This window comes from Cynocephalus volans, chromosome 5, assembly GCF_027409185.1.
Source record: "Cynocephalus volans isolate mCynVol1 chromosome 5, mCynVol1.pri, whole genome shotgun sequence".
Lineage (NCBI taxonomy): Eukaryota > Metazoa > Chordata > Mammalia > Dermoptera > Cynocephalidae > Cynocephalus > Cynocephalus volans.
Genome location: NC_084464.1, coordinates 53892914 through 53907329, shown reverse-complemented (window position 1 = coordinate 53907329; position 14416 = coordinate 53892914). Strand labels below are relative to the sequence as shown.

The window sequence follows — 14416 nt, the reverse complement described above, 5'->3', positions numbered from 1 at the left end:
GGTCAGCCACTTTGTTTGCTTAATGGCAGAGGGTGGGGGACAGTTATACTTTTCTAGGAGCAATGAATTCTCCAAAGCATTGAGGGCTCTAAACAGGAATTCTTAAATCACGGGGCAAGAGAATTTTAAGGCAGGGGATTATCCTCCTCACCCTCCCAACACACCAAAAACACAGTGAAAGGCCTGCTTTTGTGTCACATTCACATGCCCTCAGTCACATAGCCGAGTGAACCATGGGCAGAGGAAGTCAGGTGCTGACAGTTTCCAGCAACTCCCCACCCTGAAAGTGCCGGTGATCTCCTGTGGCTGGTCTGTGGCTCTGGGTTAAACTGCTGCCCTGCTGTGGAAGAGGAACACCAACTACACAAGAGTCTGCCCATCGGAGACCAGGCCTCACCTCTCTTGGTGGGCCCAGTGAGACCCACACAGGTGGCTGTGACAGCACCCATGGAAAACACTAATTGTCCACAGCGGATGGCAAGGTGTCCTCTGGGAGCTTCTTCCTGCTTCTTTCCCCAGATACCCGTCCTGCAAAGCACTATTTCTGGAATGCTTCTGCATTGGAGAAGATTCTTTAAGACAGCCCATCTTCCTGAGCTAGCAACAGCAAGAGAAGTTTTCACTTCCTTTAGGAAAGAGAGAAGGAAAGCTTTCAGGAGGAGAGCATGATTCCACTGGCATCCCAGGCCCCCGATGTCCAGACCAAGGCAGGGTCTAGGATAATTCTGCCAGTTGGATCAACATTCAAGAGAGCTCACTCCTACCTGGCTGGAGACCAAAGCCAGAAGGCAGAAGCAGAAAGGGAGCAGCCCATAACTTCCCTCTGCTTCTGACCAAGCAATGGTGTTTGGGAACAGGTTATGTTGGACTGAGTTTGGGTTCACTGCTGTCCTAAGAATCTCAGTGTGGAGGAGATAAGACTTCTGGGACTACCTAGGATATGTTCTGGGCTCTAACTCTCCTAAGCAGAGACCAGAGCAGAGATGCTTGGACACCCTGTCAGACTTTGGTCCCAGGTTTAGTCTTCTGAGTCTCCTTGAGACAAGGAGTGAGTTGCACTGAAGATGCTGAGTTGGCTATCTCCGGTGGAGGGCCCCTGGGCTCTCCTGTATCCAGAAGTGCTGAGAACCATAGGGGAAGTGCTGTTCTAGGCCCTCACGTGTAACTATGCTGTTAACAGCTGTACAATAGGCATTAAAAATTATATTGTATGAAGATCATTTTTGTTAAATGATTCTTAGCCCACTCAACAGCACATATCACAGGATCCCTTAATCTAGCTAGTATTTATTTTAAAAAGGAGAAACTGGGCTGGTTGGTTAGCTCAGTTGGTTAGAGTGCTGCCTTGTAACACCAAGGTCAAGGGTTCAGATCCCCCTACCAGCCAGCCACCCAGGAAAAAAAAAATAAATAAATAAATAAAATGAGAAACCAGCCATAAAGGGAAACACAGCTAACAATCATTGTTATCAACAAGGCATGGGGATCACTTCTCTCCGTCCTGCCATCTCTTATCTGCAAGAACAGTAACTATTAATCTCAACATTTGCTAGAGTTTGAATCAGAACTCAATGCAATGTATGGAATTTTAATTTAGTGATTTAAGCAAAAATGCCAAACCACTTTTTTCTTCTGCTCTGGCCAAAACATATTTATCCCGAACTGGAACATGAGTCTCCATGGGGCCGATGTCAGCAACCTGAACATTTGAACGCTGTTGGGAGGATCAATGTTGAATTGATCATATGACACATATCACGAGGTGGTTCAGAGCAGATGCGGGGTTAACTGCATCTTGACAGGCCTCAGGTAGCCAGGTAGTTGGGAGAAAAACCTCGCCCTCACCTACCGGTGCCCAGTAAGACTGCGGTACCAGGTTTTTCCCTAGGTCTAACTTCAGTCTTTGCTAGAACTAGTGTAAATTCATTTCTCCTGAGGGACTCAGCAAATTTTTAAAGTTCTGCCAGCCTAGCCCTGGGGTGGAGAAAGAGGTAAGAGACAGCCTTAGGACTTATATTTCTAAAACCCTCACTCCATAGTGAATAAGTGGGTGATGGCTACTTATTCCTAACATTTAAGAAGCTGGGTGTCCTAAAATTTGTGGCCTCAGTTCAAGAACCCACAGCCTCTTGCAACATGCTTCAAGCCCAGCACCGAACCACCAGCAAATAAACCCTGGGTAACCTCAATATAGGTTAATAAGATTAGGTGCTTGCTTGGCACACTCCCCTGCCCCTCCTCATCCAGGTGCCTGTCCTGCTAGGCCAGCAGGTTTGTAGCTTAGCCAGGGGCAGTGGTGGACCAAGACAATTAGGGCCTCTCACTCACTACTGAGTAAAAAGACAGCCCCCGATGATAGTGCAGGCAGCCAGCAGCACCGTGTGTTAGGAACAGGAATGTGTGTGTGGAATACTATGCAAATCCAGGGAAGTGAGGGGATGCCTTCCCTTTTCTCAATGGACGTGAGATTGGCTGGAAGGGGGAAACATCAGTCCTTAACTCCTGATGGCATTTTATCTTGTCCTCCAAAACGGAGGATGAGTGTAGACAGCAGTTACATTTGAGAATGCTGAGCTCCAAGGGTGGTGTAGAGTGGAGGATAGAACGGACAACTCCTAGCTATCTAAGCAAGGGAAATAAAAATTAGGTTCGCACAAAAACCTATACATGAATGTTTGTAGCAGCAATCACCAAAATAATCACCCCAAGCCACCCAAATGCCTTTCACCGGGTGACTGTATAAACATTTGTGCTAAAATACTCAGCAACCAAAAGGAACACAGGAGACTCTCGAATGCATTCTTCTTAGTGAGAGAAGCCAGACTCCAAACACTGCACACAATATGATTCCACTTATACAACATGCTGGAAGAAGCAAAACAAAGGGACAGAAAAAGAGTGGTGGTAGCCAGGGGTCGGGGTGGGGGCAGAAGCTGACCATAAACGGGCATGAGTGGAACTTTTTGGGGTGATGGAAGTGTTCTATTTCCTGGCTGTGGTGGTTGTTAAACAACTATGTACATTTGTCAAAATGTATAAAACTGTACACCAAAAAGGGTTGATCTGTTTGTAAAATATACCTCAATAAACCTGACTTAGAAAGACAAGAAGAGGGACGGAGCAAGGAACACATCAAAGGGGGCTTCATGACTCCTGGAACTGAAGGCAAGACCGGGGAAGGGCGTAGGATGGGGGCAGCATCAGCAGGAGAGAGGGAAAGAGCAACAGACACTTTACTGTTTAAGTTTGATACTTTCCTTTTAAGAAGGTTTTGAAAGCACAGAACTTGCATAGTCAGTAGACTCTCCTATGAATAGTCTCCCTTCCTTCCTACATGTATCTCAAAAGCACAAAGTGTTGGGGGGGGGCCGGCCCGTGGCTCACTCGGTAGAGTGCGGTGCTGATAACACCAAGGCCCCGGGTTCGGATCCCATATACGGATGGCCGGTTCGCTCACTGGCTGAGCGTGGTGCTGACAACACCAAGTCGAGGGTTAAGATCCCCTTACCGGTCATCTTTTTTTTAAAACAAACAAACAAACAAACAAAAAAAACAAAAAACAAAGTGTTGGGGGGGCGGGTGTAAGGGCAAGGACCTGGGGATCACCTGGTAAGGATGAGCAAGAATTTAAACTCTGGAGGTCGTGGAGTGCCCCACTTCCCACTGATTTGAAGTCTGAAAGGGTCCAGAAAGGTCACACACTGTCATAGCCAATAAATATGAAACTTAATCAGCTGAAATGATGATGGAGCTTTCTCTGGGAAGGTCAAGATGGTCTGGCTAATGGCCATAATTGACACTAATAATATAAGCCTCTTAAATTTCAAGCTAATACAGATGTCCCACTTTATTTGTAGCAAGGTGACATGGGGAACACTGCTATGGCATTTAAGTGTGTGAAACAGAACAGAAAGAAGTATGCCAACCCAAAGTAATGTCAACACCTAAAGCATTTATTTTGACATCTTTAAACTTTTTACATATGATACATTTCAAATTTTACAAGTTGTCCACAGATATTAAAATTATAGCCAATTTATTAAACAGATATGATTTTCCCTGATACAGAAAGCATATGTTATATAAACATTTCTACAATAAACATAAAAACATGCAGAACAAATGATGAAAACTAAGATGATTTGTTTGGTAGGGAAGATAATTAGTTTAACATCAGAAAATAAAAGGGTTCTTATGTTTCTGTTTCATACCCATTCCTCTTCTCCTAAATGCTCTGACAGTCTCAGAGAATAGAATCCAGGGACACCCCTGCTAACTCCAGGCTTCCATGAAGTCAGGCCTGAAAGCTGGGAGTATTGCTACTTCCAGTATTATATGATCTGATGAAAATGTTTATAATCCACTTACAGAGGGAGAAACCTGGTCTTTTAGTTTTAAATTTAAGCTTGGTGAGCATATAGAGAAAAGACTAAAGAAGCCGGGCTTAAAATCTAAAGGGATCGAATGTGACAAAGGCCAAAACAAACATTAATTATGCTACCCACAGCCCAAACAACCAGATCTTATGAATGCAAGAAAGGCCAGAAAAAGGGGGAGAGAGGTGGATTCTAATTTGAATTTTCTTCCTGTTGGTCCTCCTCTTAGCTGGGTAAGCCAGTCCCAAGTAAGAAGGGTTAAGGTCATCCTTTCAAGAGGAGTTTCTTTCACACACTGCCTTAGAGAGGAATGTAGCTTCTGCATCCCCATTTATTTTATTACCAGATCTGGATTTCTGACCGCCCTCCTGGGTACACTGTGAAGTGCGCATAGCTGAGTGGAACGGAACTTGTAGATGCAATTCAAAGAAAAGTCAGTGAAAGGGTCACTTGCATTGGTAAAAAGCCCAAGAGCCTCTTATCATTCATTTGTTCCTCAGCCCTACCTTACAGAGGCTCAGAATTTATTCCTCCACTATGTCTGCCATCACTCTGCGTGTATTAAAGCTCTCAGCACACGTATATCAAACAAGAGTAGTTGTGTGGTATGTTATAATTATAAGCTATTTTACTAAGTGGCTATCATTCTAGGAAGGCACCTCTTAGTAAGAATAATATTTAAAAAGAATAAAAAGCCTGGGTACACAGACAGTCCTAGGAATGTACTAAGTGAACCAGCAGGTAAGCAGCAATTCAGTTATTCCAGGAAATGCTGGCAGGGTGGGGGTGAGGGAACCTTAAAACACTGAGTTCTCACTTTTTCTAGTGTTTGAGTCTAGATTCATACACTCTCTCAATGCAGCTTTATAAATAACAGAATATTACTGTCTAGAAAAATTAGGTTATTCTTTAAGTTTTCAAAAAGCCCTTTATATGAGTTTTTCTCTCTCAAAATCAAAAGTCTTGCCAAAAAATGAAAAAAAATTCAACCCTCTACTGCCCTAAAAAACCAGCTAGCATATTAAGAAACCACTTCCTCCCCATGGTCTCCTTCTGCATAAATGTCCCCCAACCCTCTCACAGTCGATGGAGAGAAGGGAATATATACTGTTTTCAAAATCAATGGCTTCAGGGCTGGCCCGTGGCTCACTCGGGAGAGTGCGGTGCTGATAACACCAAGGCCATGGATTCAGATCCTACATAGGGATGGCCGGTTCACTCACTGGCTGAGGGTGGTGCTGACAACACCACCAAGCCCAGGGTTAAGATCCCCTTACCGGTTGTCTTTTTAAACAAAAACAAAATCAACGGCTTTGTTCTTGGAGGGAAGGTCCTGCCAGCAGAGAGGAACACTAACCCAGTCCCACTGTTAAGTCACTGAGAGGAAACAGGAAGTATGACCTCAACAGACCACACAGACTTTGTTTCCTGTCTCTGTTGAATCAGCCTCAGACCCGGAGTTCACTAAAATCAGTAATGTAAAATGGCTCAGACTACTGAGAACAGTCAAACGCAGTCAGATTCCCACAAAGGGGCTGTGTTCCAATTCAGGAAGAGAAGCTTCTCGCTGGATCCTAAAACCCAAGATGTTATATTTGATGGACACAGCAAACAGTGCAAGAAAATCTACCAATGGAAGATGATTTTCGTCAGTCCCTGAAGCCAGAAACTATAAAAATAAAACTGGAAAGGAAAGCTTAAATAAAGAATTTATTTCAAAATTCAGCAGAACTTATTTCCTACTCTTTCTTGAAAAGCTGACAGGGTTACAAAAGTCCAAGTTCATATTTTTGGTAGTGAAGTAATCATAAATGTTGCCAGTCAATGCCAACCAGTGTCTGATTTGCTTCCTGGGCATGTCCAATTTCCTCTGTGATACTGTGTTGGTGCCAGAGCATCTGAATCTTCTTAAATCGCTCTTTGCACAAATGTAAAGGATTTCCCCGTCTAGAAAGAAGACACATGTCACTCAGGATACATTCTGTTTATTCATGTATTATACTCCAGCCCTTCCTGATTTAAAAAAGGTTACAAGTTATTGGTTTTAGACCCTCTGCAAAATTTCTGTCCGGCAGGTGACTGTGGCTATTAACAAACACATTAGCTCTGAAGGTTTGCTAAGAGCAGCTGATGGGGAATAAGCGTCTGCTGAAAAGAGGAGGAAAAACTATACAAGCTACACTTACCCAGAGTGAGGTGAAGGAATAGGAGATTAGGGGGAAGCAGGAGGGCCTGGGTTGAGAGGCTAAAATTACCCATTCATTGTCCATTTTGTTGGTAACATGTAAAAAGGAAGGTGGGGGGCAGAGGAGAGGGTGAAAGAATTTCAGGAGTGAAAATGTTCCTCAGAGTGCTATCTTTCAGCCACAAGGTCTCAGTGAAGCCAAATGTGAATAACTTCCAGGTCTAATTTAGCCACAGGTACAGGCTTTGGTGGGTTCCCGCACAGGTCCAGTGGCCTGAGCCAGGCACCTCTGCTCGTGATTCAGAGTGCACCAATCCTCTCCCTGTCGAACCAGGGCTCTTCCTCCTGAGCCCATACTCAGAGCAGTGGCATATCCCACCACCAGGGGGCATATGGGCGTAACCTTGTAGTCAAGTGCCTGGGTCAGCTTATCTACTTATCTTGCCTGGGTTTCCAGGTCTTCAACTTCTGCTACTCAAGGTTGGATAGTCATATCTAGGTTAAAACTTTTACCTCCTTTGGGCAAAAGAGATAGTCTAAAAGTTGCTCTTTAATAGTACTTGAGCACACTGTTGTTAGCATTTCACTTATGATATAGCAGAAGCTATCACAGTAGAAGTGACTAAGCCTCAAGTACTGTGATATTGTTGTGTATGTTCTAAATCTTTGTCCCCCAGATTCTCATGTAATAAGATAATCACATCTCTTAGCAATTAAGATTTGCTTTTTTGTATCACCTGGAGAACACTGGGTCTCCCTATACAAAGCCACACAAATCAGAATGGGCCGTCCTGTAGTGCTCTGATGCTGTGGCTGCTATATAGCAATTCAAACAGCTCGTTGGAGTGATAAATGGAAAAAAGTTGCATGCTCTCTGCTTTACTCTTTCCCCTTATTTATCCTGATATTCCTCATGGCATTCTGAAGGCTGGAAAAAGAAGACCAAACCAGGCAGCCATGGTGCCCTCTGTGGAAAAGGTTCCACAGATAACACAGCCACCTCTGCCAGAACCACCTTAGCTCCTGGGGTGTAGGTGGGGCCAACCTCAGGACTACATGGCTCATGGTATTCACCAGGTACTAGGGCTCTAGAGGCCCAGAATCAGCCAACCCAGCCCCCCAGGCCCTTACCTGAGTCCCTGGTCAGTCTCCCCATAGTCATCAAGATAAGGAGGAGAATAAAAACAGCCTTTGGTTTTGCCGGCTAAAAATAGCACCTGACATTCCCGTACTCTGTAGAGAAATCATTCATACATTATATTATACATTTATACATGAGTAACCAGGCTTGGATTCAGTTCCAAATAAAATGAAGTCTTATAAATAAACTCTGTATCTGAAGAGAAGAAACAGCATTTATAGCAAAGAGATACACCTGCCCAAGTTATCAAAATAACTAAAATGACTGTGTTGTAACCAATAATGACTGCATTGCAAATCAATGCAGTGAGGGGGAGGGACATATAGAATTAGGAATCCATGGCTCAAATAATAGTAGCATTTAAAAAATTGTTAAATTTGTGTGAGATAGTTAACTACTAAACATAAGTACTGATATTTTCACCACTAGTAAGAGGAAAGTTATTCATTAAAAATATTATGCCCAAGCATCATAAATTAGGTTGACTTGAGACACAAGGCAACATGCTTTGTCCATGGCCAAAAGAATTCTGAAATATGATGGACAAGGGAAAATGCTACTTTTACATTTCTCCCAGTAGTTATTTTAAAATGTCCTGATTCCTTTGATTTGTCTGACATTTTTTTTGGTATTAACAATTCAGCTCAATTCAACAAACAAATAAATAAATTCAAATTTAATGAGAACTTGTTATACACAAAAAATCGTCCAGGCATCAGGGATGTACTAAGATGACTGAGATATGGATATAATCTATGCCTCTGAGGAGCTCAAACTCTTATCGCTTCTCTGTTTGAAACCCCATAATGGCTTCCACCTCATTTAGAGATGTAGGACACAGCAGGACCCATGACTCTCCTCCTGTGCACACCAGTCCAGTGACACCAGCCTCCTTCTTGAACACAGCAGGCACATTCCCACTCCAGCGATTCTGCACTAGCTGCTCCCTGCCTAGAATGTTCTCCCCGCTTTTTTAGGTCTTTACTCAAAAGTCATGTTTCTCAGGGAGCCTTCCCTTGTCCACTATCTAGAATTCAACTCCCCAGCTGCCACTTCACATTCCCCTCCCTCCTTTGTTTTTCTCCTTAGCATGGGACACTATCTAAATTCTTATCAGTCTTGTTTATTTTCTCTCCCTCTTTCATTAGAAAATGAGCTCCACAAGGGCAGAAATTTTTGTCTGCTTTGTTGACACTGCACTATCAATGCGTAGTAGTCACTAAGTATTTGTTGTACGTTGTGAATAAACACAATTATATATGCCAGCTTGTGATATGTACAAGTAGAGGTAAAACAGAAGGAATAATTCTGACTGGAACTGGTTAGAAAATCAGGGACAGCTGGAAGTTTCACATTAGAGGACTTGAAGAAAATAGAATATAATTGTCACCTGGTGGTGATGATAGTGAAAGAACCAACACAGAGTTGGCATGAACCAAATAGGAGATGTGAAGAGACAAGGATCTCCGTGTTCCTCAAATGAATAAAACACAGGAGGAGAATGGTCTCAAAGTTCTCTGCAGTGTAGTAGCTTCCTGTGCCACCCCACAACAAACATATTCTTAGGCAGATCCAAAGCTAAAAAGCCCCCTGCAGATCCTTACCTCAGGAAGATGCCCACCCCAGAGCCGCAGGAGTAGGTGTGAGCTGTGCAGGCTCCTACATCCTCCCCTTCCAGCTCAGTCTGGCAGCAGTAGCTCTGGGAGCACAATAGAGTTCCACACACAAGGCACAGAGTTGGGGCTCTGCTCTTATCACCACCCAATTTGGGGCACCTCCATAAGACAAAAAAAAACAAAAAAAACAAAAAAACAAACCCATACAAATCATTGCTCTAAACAAGAGTGGCTGAAGAACTGACAGTAGAAAAACTATCCTGGAAAAGAATTTTGCAATCTCAAGTACAGACAAAGATGCATATATCCTATGGTGAAGGCAAATTTGTTCCTGGAGTAGAGAACAGGGAACATCTCATGCATATACACAAAAACCATGTACTGTACTGGAAACACAATACCATGCAACAATGAAAAAAAATCAAGGAATTAAAGTTATATATGTCAACATGGTTAAAGCTTAGAAACAATGCTGAGTGAAAAACAAGCAGTAGAGGGCTGGCCAGGTAGCTCCATTTGTTAGAGCACAGTGTTATAAGACCAAGGTCAAGGGTTTGGATCTCTCTACCAGTTAAGACACCAAAAAAAAAAAAGGAAAAAAAGCTGTAGAATATGTACAGTACGATGGCATTTAAATAAAGCTTCAAATATACAAAATAATAAAATATGCTGTTTAGGAATATAAACCTATGTAGTTAATGTCTAAATGCATAGGAATGCTTAGTACTCCATTTAGAACAATGGGGCGGACTGGATAGCTCAGCTGGTTAGAATGCAGCCTTGTAACAGCATGGTCATGGGTTCAGATTCCCTTATCGTCCAGCCACACACACACAAAAAAGGAGAGAACAATGGATATCTGAAGGTGAAGAAGGGGGCAACAGAGAAGAGATACTCAAAAAGCTTCAACTGTCTGGGTAACGTTTAATTTCTTACAATAGTATGCTGCTTGTATGTCATCAAAACTTACGAGAAATTAGATGCTTGATTAATGAGGCTGCTGTAATCCTCTGGAAGGTCTATTAATTTGTTAGATTCTCTTGGATACCTAAAAAAAGAAAAAGTAAAAATTCAAAAAACTCAGTTAATATGAGGTCGTATTATAACAACGACAGAGAAACTCTCAGCTTAGTCAAAACAAATAAAGGAAGACTGAACCTAAGTGACTGTGTGCTACCACAGCAGTACAAGAAACCAAAGTAAGAGATGAAAGATGCACTCATAAATGACAGTGCCTTAAGGTTCTCATTTTTACTTGAAGAGCTCCGAATAAATCATCAGGACACTAGTAATGGTACTTAGTATCTGCCTCAAGTAACGGAAAATTTGGAAGCTGGGGGAAGAAGTGACAGGGCAGAAGTGGACGTTTATTTTTGGCTTCTACCTAAACAACACAGCAACAGACAGCCATACACAGAACTTAGGATACAGAAGACAGAAATGGATACACCTCTTAGGGGTGATCTTAAGGCAGAATGAGTTGGAAAAAAAGAGGGCAATAGAACAATAGATATATTTTCTTTAAATTAGAGATACCAGGCCATGCTGATCCTGTGACTCAAGTTAATTCAGACAAAATTTAGATCCAAATTAAACCAAGATTTGAGGACTCACTGTCAGTGTGAGGCACTTCCATGTGCACACACCTGTCCAGTACAGGTGATGTGGTGTGGCCTTTCAATACATTACTTACTGCAAAGATAAGGAATGGACTTAAATTGAGGGCGGAATTACTTTAGATGGCGGTTCTTAATCATACCAGAATCACTTGGGGGAGTTTTGGGAAGATACATCCCATGACTCCAACTTTAGAGAAATCAGATTTTGCAGACAGTGGCTTGAGTATGCATGCATGTACACACACAAGCATGTTTTAATGATTGACTGATTGATTGATTGGGGTGGCTGGCTGGCATGGGATCTGAACTCTTGATCTTGGTGTCACTATGCTCTAACCAACTGAACTGGGGCCAGCCCCAACTTGAGTATTTTTAAAAAGTTTCCAAGCTTATTCTGATGTATACCTCAAGTTGAGAACTACTGTTTCATATATTAACAATTTTCTGACTGCAGGATTGAACCGTAAGAAAGTGGTGATATTCAACCATTTTTTACTTTTAAACTGGAATTTCATATGGTTCAACCTAATAAAATTGAGTAGTTCTTTCTGGATGTGTAAAAGCAAACAAATAGAACAGATAATCTACTCTAGTCTTCTGATTTTTATGGATGATGTATTTAGCAGAACCAAGGAGAAACAGGTAAAATACATGTGATCACCAGACAGAACTCACTTTACTACAGAATCAGAATAGAACTAATGTGAAAAGGAATGAAGAAAAATAAGAATGAATGGCTGTGATTTGATAGTTACTGGAGGTGAGAGGCAAGTACGTGGAGCTTCTTTATACTATTCTTTACACTTTTGGGCAGTTTAAAAATTTCCATAATGAAAGAGAAAAAAAATAGAGCCAAAAAACCCCTACAAGAACACCTACATTTTTTAAAGCAAATATTCCAAAATATAATAATTTTGCTATTTGTTTCTTCTGCCAAGAACAATACAGTATATTTATGTTCATAATTCCAACTTTTATAAATTCTCATCATTAGACTAAGAAGCAAGGATGAAGGCAAGATGTCCTAACTCCTGGAATCACTGAAGGCTTGAGAAGTCAGTTTTGAATGAATACAGCACTTATACCCTGCTTCCTCCCTACTTCCCACACCCAATCAAGTCTTTGAAAATCTTTAACTTACCTTATAGCATCTCTTTTACCTTCTAGATATCTTTTAACTTCACTGTTATGACACCAACTTTAATGTAAACGGGAAAAAAACAAAACAAAACATTTTACTTTTAAAGGGCTAGAACTAGAATTTTTTCCCTCTATACCCAGTAAGAGAAAAATAATCTTTGTGACAAAATATATTTACCCAATTGAAAGAAGCCTGGAGGAATACCATATTTTGCCTGAAACTTTTAAAATCAGAAGAATATCTTCTAAATGCAAGAATGCTTCATACATTAAAATCTGCAGCTATATACATTACCCCACTAATTTGGACACTATGGAAAAAGCAGTCTAAATTAGTGACAAGTTTGTATTATCTGGAGCTAGAACACCAATATTAAATTTTTTGTGGGGGCTGGCCAGTTGGCTCAGTTGGTTAGAGCGTGGTGCTGATAACACAAAGGTCCAGGGTTCAATCCCTGTATCAGCCAGCCACACACACAAAAAAGTTATTGTGGTACAATATACATAACATAAAGTTTACCATTCTAACCATTTTTAAGCATACAGTTCTGTGGCACTACTACCAGTGCCATCCATCTCCAGAATTTTTTCATTTTTCCAAATGAAACTCTCGCACCCATTAAACACTAACTCCCCTCCCCTAAATCCCTGGCAACCACCACTCTACTTTCTGTCTCTCTGAATTTGACTACTCTAGGTACCTCAGTAAGTGGAATCGTACAGTATTTGTCCTTGTGTGTGTATGTGTATACACGCATTTTGCTTTTCCATTCATCTGTTGATGGACATTTGGGTTGTTTCCACCTTTTGGCTACTGTAAATAATTCAGCTATGAACATGGTTGTATATGTACTGATTTGAATCCCTGCTATCAATTCTTTTGCAAAATATACTTAGAAGTGGAATTGCTAGATCATAACATAATAACATGCTTAACTTTTCGAGGAACCACTATACTGTTTTCCACAGCAGCTTTATCATTTTCCATTCCCACCAGCAATGTACAAGGATATCAATCTGTCCACATCCTTGCCAACATCTGTCATTTTCCTTTTTTGTAAAAGAAATAATAGCCATCCTAATGAGTGTATAAAGTGATATCTTTCTTACTGTGGTTTTGATTTGTATTTCCCTAACGATTAGTGATGTTGAGCATTTTTCAAGTGTGTATTGGCCATTTGTATATCTTTTTTGGAGAAATGCCTATTCAAGCCCTTTGCTCAGCTTTTAATTGAATTGTTTTTTTTGTTGTTGTTGAATGGTAGGGGTTCTGGACGTATATGAAAGTATCTCAAAACATTTGTGGAAAAATGTAATTCAAAGATAATATAAGTCTTTCCTCAAACTTTTTGAAGTACTCTCATATATTCTGGATATTAATCTCTTATCAGACACATGATTTGCAAATAGTTTCTCCCATTTTGTGGGTACTATAGTTGTACATCTTAAGTCAGTCACTAACTTGACATGACTGACAAGTCAATTTCTCTAGACTTCAATTTTCTCAAATTTAAAGTGAGGGTACTGAACTATAGATAATCTGAAGGTTTCTTTCAGCTTTAAAAATCTCTGGAACGGAGTCTGTAACAATAACTTCACATAAAATAAACATTTCGACCCCTACTTCCCTTCCATGAAAGTCTGCTTATGCTATTCACTAACTTGGTGAAAATCTTACTCAAAAGCCAAATCCTTAGCTAAAAAGGCCTAATCGCTGTGTTCTGAATTACATGTGTTGAATTCTACAAGCTCACTATTTGAGAATTTTGCCATGTATGTGAAAAACTAAAGGTTGGTTCATTCAATATATTGAAGAAAAGTGTATAAGCATTACCTTTCAATCAGTGAATTCGTTATCTCACTATTTTCTTGAAAAAGGCCAATTAGGTTGTTTGGTAGGGAAAGATAGTTACATAAGTGTTCAAAATGGCTTGTTCCAGAAACTGCAAATGGAGAAGAAGAAAAGAGTGATGCATGTAACAACTAAGATAAGGAAACATCCTGCATGGGAGTAATCAACAGCAGAGCTTTAAAAAAGAGTATGATGTAAGAACTCAAATTTGCTAGGTACAAACTTGTAGGAAGTTAACAGAATGATTCGTGGAGGGAACCATGGAAAATGACACAATAGATAGAGTGGAGTCAGGTGACTCTTACAGCAAACTGGTCACAATATCCTGTTGTCTCAGCTTTATCATTTGCAAAATGGTATACCTGCATAAAATACTTCATGGGGTTATTTGTCATTTGTGAACATTAAATGACAAAAATAATGTATGGGTGTTCCGAGAAAGTACAAAGCAGTACAGAAATATAAGATGGTTTTATTGTGAGAGATG

The 14416-nt window shown here is 40.9% G+C and overlaps 1 protein-coding gene across 4 annotated transcripts in view; it reads right to left on the bottom strand.

Annotated features, from left to right (window-relative positions):
* Positions 1–6067: 6067 nt before the first annotated feature.
* Positions 6068–14416, bottom strand: part of UBR2 (ubiquitin protein ligase E3 component n-recognin 2) — a 134587-nt gene continuing 126238 nt past the window's right edge. For all 4 annotated transcript variants that reach the window (XM_063096365.1, XM_063096364.1, XM_063096367.1 and 1 more), the window contains exons 42-47: positions 13912–14020; positions 12079–12135; positions 10289–10366; positions 9307–9477; positions 7693–7794; positions 6068–6323 (exon numbers count right to left, since the gene is read on the bottom strand). In XM_063096365.1, the coding sequence (XP_062952435.1) occupies positions 6182–6323; positions 7693–7794; positions 9307–9477; positions 10289–10366; positions 12079–12135; positions 13912–14020 (659 nt within the window). In that variant the 3' untranslated portion in view covers positions 6068–6181. The remainder of the gene's footprint in view (positions 6324–7692; positions 7795–9306; positions 9478–10288; positions 10367–12078; positions 12136–13911; positions 14021–14416) is intronic.